General features: G+C 37.3%; 1 protein-coding gene across 1 annotated transcript in view; it reads right to left on the reverse strand.

Moving 5' to 3' along the window:
• matk (megakaryocyte-associated tyrosine kinase) overlaps positions 1 to 8,202 on the reverse strand; it is a 21,003-nt gene extending 12,801 nt beyond the window's left edge. The window contains exons 1-4 of the mRNA XM_056447899.1: positions 7,896 to 8,202; positions 7,707 to 7,820; positions 4,067 to 4,182; positions 3,732 to 3,951 (exon numbers count right to left, since the gene is read on the reverse strand). Coding sequence (XP_056303874.1) covers positions 3,732 to 3,951; positions 4,067 to 4,182; positions 7,707 to 7,820; positions 7,896 to 7,904 — 459 coding nt within the window. The 5' untranslated portion in view covers positions 7,905 to 8,202. The remainder of the gene's footprint in view (positions 1 to 3,731; positions 3,952 to 4,066; positions 4,183 to 7,706; positions 7,821 to 7,895) is intronic.
• Positions 8,203 to 8,881: the final 679 nt, after the last annotated feature.

Genomic DNA, 8,881 nt, shown 5'->3' on the forward strand with positions numbered 1-8,881 from the left:
ACAGTAATTATTACAATAATTCCTAACCTACCTACAATCATCAAACTAATTTAAATATTAGTTAAAGATAACACAAGAAAACACTAACAGTAACGTAAAACCATGTTGGGCTGTGTGAAAAAGTGTTTGCCCCTAAACCTAATAACATAAAGCCACCGTTAGCAGCAACAACTGCAATCAGGTGCTTTCGATAACTTGCAACAAGTCTGTTACAAAGCTGTGGAGGAATTTTGGCCCGCTCATCTTTGCAGAATTGTTGTAATACAGCCACATTGGGGCGTATTCGAGCATACGGAGCGTATTCTTTTTAAGGTCATGCATCTCAATTAGATTCAGGTCAGGACTTTGACTAGGCCATTCCAAAGTCTTCATTTTTTTTCCTTCAGCCATTTAGAAGTTGACTTGCTGGTGTGCTTTGATCATCATCCTGCTGCAGAAACCAAGTTCAGGTTACCTTAAGGTCACCAACAGATGGTGTAATGTTCTCCTTCAGGATATTTTGCTACAGAGCTGAATTCATGGTATCATTTATTACAGCTCATCTTCAAAGTCCTGAAGCAGCAAAACAGCCCCAAACATCACACTAGCACACTACATTTTACTGTTGGTATGAAGCTCTTTTTCTGAAATGCAGTGTTACTTGTTAGCTACACATAATGGGACACACACCTTCCAAAAAGTAACACTTTTGTCTCGTCAGTCCACAGAGTATTTTTCCAAAAGACTTGAGGATCATCAAGATGATTTCTGGCAAAACCGAGGAGCATTTATGTAATTTTTGCTCAGCATTTGGTTTTTATCTTGACTCTGCCATAGAAACCAGTTTTGCCCAGCCTCTTTCTTATGGGGGAGTCATGAACACTCATTTTAACTGATGCAAGTGAGGCCTGCAGTTCTTTGGATGTTGCTGTGGGTCTTTTGTGACCTCTTGGATGAGTTGTTGCTGTGCTCTCGAGGTAATTTTGCTTGTCCGGCCACTCCTGGGAAGGTTCTCCACTGTTCCATGTGTTTGCCTATTGTAGATAATGGCTCTCACAGTGGTTCTGTGTGGTTATTTTCCTTCTCATTTGTTTTGAATTTCCTTGTATCTCAGCATGATGTCTAGCTTTTGAGGATCTTTTGGTCTACTTCACTTTGCCAGGCAAGACATATTTATGTGATTTCTTGATTGCGAACTTGTGTGGCAGTAATCAGGAATGGGTGAGGCTAGAGAAACTGAACTCAGGATAAACCAGAGTGTGATAAACCAAGGCAGACACTTTTTCCACACAGGGCTATGTAGTTTTGTATGTTGTTTTCCCGTAATAATAAAAACCTTCATGATGTGTTATATATAACACATAAATAATCTAATATATTTAGTAATATTTAAATTGGTTAGATGATAGTATGGAGTCAATCTAGGGCCATCTTTACTTGCAAAATAAAAGAAAGTTTTGCAAACAAAAAATAAATAAATAAATAAATAAATAAATGCAAATCTCCCGAAGCTTTAGAAATGGCTTTGAAGCCTTTCCCAGATATTAATTATTTTTCTTTTCTTTAGTTTCTGGATCTCAACATGATGTCTAGCTTTTGAGGATCTTTTGGTCTACTTCACTTTGTCAGACCAAGACCAATTTTAGTGATTTCTTGATTGCGAACTGGTGTGGCGGTAATCAGGAATGGATGAGGCAAGAGGAATTAAACCAGGGCAAGCACTTTCACACACAGAGCTATGTAGTTTTGGATTTTGCTTTCCCTTAATAATAAAAAAAATTCATGATGTGTTTACTTGTTATCTTTGACTAATATTTAAATTAGTTTGATGATCTGCAACAAAGATGTGACAAACATGCCAAAAAAATAAGAAATCAGTAAGGGGCAAACACTTTTTCACACATTAAATAAAAAAGCAATCATATGGAGTCAATCTAGGGCCATATACAGTTGAAGTCAGAATTATTAGCCGCCCTGTTTATTTCTGTTTAACAGAGAGCAGATTTTTTTCAACACATTTCTAATCATAATAGTTTTAATAACTCATTTCTAATAACTGATTTATTTTATCTTTGTCATGATGACAGTAAATAATATTTGACTAGATGTTTTTAAAGACACTTCTATACAGCTTAAAGTGACATTTAAAGGCTTAACTAGGTTAATTAGGTTAACTAGGCAGGTTAGGGTAATTAGGCAAGTTATTGTATAATGATGGTTTGTTCTGTAGACTATCAAACAAAAATAGCTTAAAGGGGCTAATAATTTTGACCTTAAAATGTTTTTCAAAAATTAAAATCTGCTTTTACTAGCCGAAATAAATCAAATAGGACTTTCTCCAGAAGAAAAAATATTATCAGACATACTGTGAAAATTTCCTTGCTCTGTTAAACATCACTTGGGAAATACTTAAAAAAGAAAAGAAATCAAATAATTTCGGGTGAATAATTCTGACTTCAACTGTATACTTGCAAAATAAAAGAAAGTTTTGCAAACAAAAAATAAAGTATTGAGTAAAAAAATGAAAAATAAATGCAAATCTCCAAATATAGCAAAGTGAAAATTTGCTAACAAAAATAAAGAACTCCAAAGGGAAAATTAAGTTTTCTTTCTCAAAAATAATTTAACTTTGCGATTTTTGACGCTTTTGCATTTATTTATTTATTTAGTTTTGCTCAAGACCTGCCTCCTGACTTCATAACCTGGAGATACAATATCACAGTGGTGGTCTTACAGCCCAGCAGAGCCAGGCCTGCTGTAAACACCCAAGTTCCCTTGACTCCGCCCCCTGGTCAAATCTGCACAGCTTGATTTTTATTTGCAGTTGTTTTTTTGTTTGCACATTTCATTCTTATTTCTCAAAACTTCATTTTCCCTTTGAAGTTCTTTACTTTTGTAAGCAAAAATTATTTTTATTTCTCAAAAATGTATTTTTTGGAGATTTGCATTTATTTTTTGCTCAATATTTATTTTTTGTTTGCAAAACTTTCTTTTATTTTGCAAGTATATACGGCCCTAGATTGACTCCATACTATTGCTTTTATATTTAATGTGTTTAAAAGTGTTTGCTTGGTTTTTTTTTTTTTTGCCTGTTTGACACATCTTAATGTAAAAAACTAATTAAAATATTAGTCAAAGATAACAAGTAAACACTTAAAGTAAAACACTTAAAGTAAAAGTTTTTATTATTATGGGAAAACAAAATCCAAAAATGCATAGCTCTGTGTGTGAAAGTGCCTGCCCAGGTTTAATTCCTTTTGCCTCACCCATTCCTGATTACTGCCATAATCAAGAAATCACTTAAATAGGTCTTTCCTGACAAAGTGAAGTAGACCAAAAGATCCTCAAAAGCTAGACATCTGCAATCTGGAAAATGAAGCTATTTCTAAAGCTTTGGGAGATTTGCATTTATTTATTTATTTTTGCTCAATACTTTATTTTTTGTTTGCAAAACTTTCTTTTATTTTGCAAGTATATATGGCCCTAGATTGATAGATATTGGCCCTAAATGCTTAAAACTATTTCTTGATAATAATTAAAACACACAAAATTAATATCACTTAAAGTAAACTTTCCTCTACAGAGCCCTCGAAAGTCACAAAGACTCAAAACATCTCAAGTTCACCACAAGTGCGTGGCCAAGTTGTTGCTTCCGCTGCAAACCACAGCCCTGCAGCTCAGCGGATGCCTCTCTGGAAAAAGCAGATAAAGGAAGAAAAAGCGCGCTAAAAATAGCGGCCCGCGTCACACACCTCAATCATGTCGATGAGGTTGTAGAAGAACTGCTTGTTGTCGATGGTCAGTTTATTGTCCTGGTAAATCACGCGATAGTGAAACACTTTCTGACTGAAACAAACGCACAGCACGAAATCTCCAGGATGCCGGACCGATTCCCGCACCAAGAAAAGTCCGTCTTCCATGGGCTTGAGTTTGTCCACGGCTTGCTGTCCTGCTATTTTGCCATGAAACCATCTGTGAGGAGCAGCAGAGAATGTTGTAAACAGGCTGAAAACTTACCACATCATTTCCTCGTAGTAGCATACAAACCACAACATTGCTCATTTGTTCTTGAGAATTGCTGACTTACGGCATGAGGCTCAGTTTTGGGTCTATACGCAGTGCTTCTCTTTCTCTGAGATTGGAGCCTGAAACCTGTCCTTCCTCCCCTGTTGTGTTGTGTCTGGCCGTGTATTCTCCTTTTCTCTGAAAAATAGAAGCTACTTCAGTCGAAATTCAATTCAATTCACCTTTCAATTCAAATTGTCCGTTCACACCTAGGGTTGGGTGTTGTTTGGGGTTATTTCGATACCTGTGCTAAATCGATACATTTAAAACGGTACCGGTGCCAAAACGGTGCCTGAACCGATACTTTTGCTCCACAAAATTATGGTGGATGACTCTAGAAAAATTTTTTACCTGACAAAATTTTAATAGAAGAATATAATTAAAGTTTAAAGTAAACATCAATTCATATTGTATATATTTGAATTACATTAATATATTTCCTTTGATCATTTGTTGGTTAGCATGAATTTAAGATTTGCATTATGAAATTACATTAGCTTACTATTGACCTGTGGAAAGGCTGTCATCAAAATACTGAACTCCTTTTTTTCAAGGGTTGGGGTTTGTGACTATGTTTACATGGTTATCTGTAATCTTATGATTTGCCTTAATCTGAAGGCAATAATAGGATCAAGGTGTTTACATGAGTTGCTATTTGAATGTTCCTTTCATGATCCCGTCTTACATGTTATAGCACACAGATCGATTAATATCATTGCGTTACCATCCCGTAATTTCAGGTGTTTCATTTTTAATTTTTTCAACTTTAACTGCAGTTTCACTTTTATTCAGGAACATTTCATTCATGCCCCCATGGCAAACTGAGGTATTTGATGCAAGCAATAAGTTACGACTGGTGGAAGAGAGCTCTTTTAATGGAATTTGATACCGCACGTTGAATGGAAAGAAAAAAACTCAGCATTTTGTGACGCAGGTGTCTGTGGCCCTTTACTGTAATCAAAGAAAATCACTGTTTATATGGTAGTCTAGACTCTAAGTCAGAGTATTGTCTAAATCATATTAAAACCGGAGCGTTGGTGTCCATGTACGTACTCATTGAATGAGGTAGGGCAGACCTGCAAAGCTGTGAGACCCAATGACTGGGTGAGACCACGTCTGCGCACAGCACACAGTATTTAGCCGTTCGTGAAGGGTACAGCAAAGCTGTTGTTTGCAGCAAGCATTTTGTCAGCAGAGCTGTACGAGAATTGGAGACTGGCGGACTTTGTCTTTTATCAGTTAAGTTTGTTACCATTCAGACAAATCACCTAGCTGTGCTATTCACCTGTGTTTAAAGTTCTCCAGATTACCGGCAGGGTTAATGGTTGGAATAGACAGGGCAAGAGATCCAGAGATTCAGGAGGAGAGAAATCCTCATCCTGTATAGTGTTTATATAAACACGATTATCTTCATGATGATATAGCAAATTGTGGTTATGTGTATAGACTGATTTCTCCCGGCCGCCATTTTAAACAGCGAAATCAAGGCTGCGGTGGGAAGAAACCCGGAAGTATTGCCTGAGTCACACAGCAATGTTGTGTACCTGGCTGTATATCTTATCAGTGAAGAGAAAGTGACACAAATTTATACTTTCACCACCTTCCAAGTGACCCGAAGGTCCGTTATGAATGAATAGTGAAAATAAAAAGGGATATTGGACCTCATTTTCAGCTAAGTTAAGGGAAATGGCACTAGTTAGCTAACGTTTTCTTTCCCAAACACACATTTCAGATGCCATTGATCAAACTCAAGTTAATAAACTGGTTCTTTGACTATATTAGATTTGTCAAGATACAAAATTTCGGCAGTGAAAAAAAAAGTCTATTCCCCGTTAAAATTTAAGGCACTGTTGATGGCGTTCTTAAACAGCGCTGATTTGCCATTGTGTTCACATGCTCAACAGAAATGACTGTGATTGGCTGTAAAGGTCATCAGTTCACCGCACTTCACCAATGTTTACCGAGCACAAACACAGATGAGTGATCCGCTGATGAATGGACTGATCTTCACAGCTTTAAACACTCCAATGTCCATGTATCTGTGTTTGCACTCGGTGAAGAGCAGTGAACTGATGACCATCACGGCCAATCACAGTCATTTCTGTTGAGCACTGGTGAATACTTTGGCTAATCAGTGGTGTTTATGAACGAGCTCAGCTGTGCTGAAATGGACATTTTTAAAACTTCAGTACCGGGGCAACACTATTACAGACAACACGAAGGTGTGCTACAGAGGGCTATACATTTTATCGCTCACCGGGTTACATAGGCTGAAGCTGGGAAGCGTCCCCACCGTGTTTACCTGCTGTTTTTATTTGTTTAAATTAAACTGAACTGAATGATATTAAAGTGATGTACAACCATATCTGCATTTTGAAATCATGGCAACAGCCGGAGATTTGTGGTACACAGCATGTTGTTACAATGTTTACAGTGATGATCCTATACTTCCGGGTTTCTTCCCAACGCAGCCTCGCTTTGGTTGTTGCTAGATCGGATATGTTCGCGGCCGGAAGTTAATGAGAATAATTTCTATTATTTATTAAATTTCCCATTTATTGTATTTTATTAACATTTACCCCCACCCCAACACTAAACCCAACCGTCACAGTAATGTAAAAACAGTTATTGTACTGAATATTATTTATATTACCTATAAATTACCCAATAAACTATCTTTTACCGCTTACCCCCACCCCAACCCTAAACCCAACAGTCACAGTAATGTAAAAATATTAATTATTGTTTTACAGTTTCATAAAAAAGTGTTTTAAAATGGCGGCCGCATGAAATAAGCGCATATGAAATTATGAATAACATGTAGCAGGACATTAAACTACTGTTTATTTCATGATATATAAAATCATGCATCTCCTCATGGTTTGTGTCCTCCCTCTGCTCGCAGTGCTCCACGCCAATCTCGGAGAATTTTCAAAAAAATTTAGGAGGTACATTTGACCCAAAATAAGGGGGTTTCATGGCCCTTTAAAGTCAACTTTCATTCTGAAAGTAACTCCAGTGATATTTATCTGTTGTGTCCAAATTACGGCGTTAACTTATAGAGAAGACGGTGTTGTAACAGCACAATGCCTTCTCGTTAGTTAGGAAAATGAGTCTGATTCCCATCTCTATTGATTTAGGATTTCATTTATTTAATAGGCCCCCTCTACGTGTGCTCAGCTTCTCCAGTTAAGTACACTTCATAGCTGGAGACAGAATGATATGAAATGCCTGTTATCAGCTTCTTAAACGCACGATGAGCGTTCATAAAGGTATACACACGTTAGTCCATTTCATTCAGCATGTTTGTGAGATGTTTTCCAAAAGATATCACTATAAAACGCTAATTTTTTTGCTGTCGGGACTTGCATCTGTTTACATTGTGCACTCCCGCGTTTGTCAACACGCATGAGCGACCGCATCTATGACGTGACGTAGATTCCCGAGCTCTATAGATGACGTCAGAATTCGATAGAATAGTTTGTTCTGGTTGTAAACGGTCAGTGGGGGTAAACAGGCTTTATAAACAACTGTACATTTTATTCTACAACATAAACCCTGCTCAAAGCAGAGACATTCTGACTTTAGTTACTGCTGTAATCAAGTCTGACTTCTAGTGACTTTAAACAGGAGAACGGCTTAAGAAAAAGTGCTTATTTTACCATTGCAGGCCCCACGAGAGTCAAGATGTCGCCTTTGTGATACGATATTTCACCATCTTTGGGTTTGCAGTGGTCCTTTTTAGCGACGCACTGCGTTCCTGCCGTCCAGTTTTTCTAGAGTAACAAGTGACATCTGTGAATTGTGGGGACATATTGAACAGGCGAACATTTAGCTGGAGTCTCACTTACCATGGCCATGTGTGTTTATACAGCAGCGAACATCAGCAGCACCTACAACCTGTTTCAAAGACTGAGGTAAAAATTGATTAACGTTATTTGAGGGCGATGACAAGATTTAAAGGGATAGTTCACTCATAAATTAAAATCTAGTCATTTCCTCTCCCTTTACTAGTTTCAAATTTTTATTAGTTTTTTTTCTTATTGTAGGCATACAAGGTGATGTTTTGATGTCAAACATGCAACCATTGACCCTCATAGTATTTGTTTTTCCTACAATGGAAGTCAATGGTTACAGGTTTCTTGAAATTTATCATCTTTTGTGTTCAGCCAGGGCTATATGTGGGCTATATGCACACAGACTTTTATTTTCAGCCAGGTATCCCAAGGGCTTCCGGTGAACTGTCTGAAGATGATAAGGGGTGGTTAGGAGGCCGTGATGAACAGAGGCTAGTAGATAAATTAGGCCAGGATGCCGTGGATAACATCTCATCTAAAAGACATCAGTTTAATCCCGCCCCTTTTCGCAACGCTGTACGATAGACTTTGGCATGCTCAAACTCTAGTGTGACCGCAGCATCATAGAGCATTTCAGTGTGGTCAGGTCATTGGCCCATAACCACTTCCTACTTGTTATCAAACTACTTCATAACTGTAAAAAGAGGCAATTCAATCATAACTTGATGTTAAAACAGCTCTCATACCATTATTTATTATTATGTGGCTCTTTTTAGATTCTGGGAAGCTATAGGAATTTTAAAAAGTAACACAGGAAATACGTTGGGGCAATTGTTTTTGTTTACATCCCTCAAAATGGTCTATACACTTTCCTCACTGATTCCGTTTGGTGAACATTTCAGTAATGCATCATGGGTAATGTAGTTTACTACAAATTCTGCTGTTGAATATCAGTTTAAAGGTACATTTAAATAATTTGAACAAAATGAGTTTAACAAAAGCATATAAAACCGATTAACATTCCCAGAGCCCAAAACAGG

This window comes from Danio aesculapii, chromosome 22, assembly GCF_903798145.1.
Source record: "Danio aesculapii chromosome 22, fDanAes4.1, whole genome shotgun sequence".
Taxonomy (NCBI): Eukaryota; Metazoa; Chordata; class Actinopteri; order Cypriniformes; family Danionidae; genus Danio; species Danio aesculapii.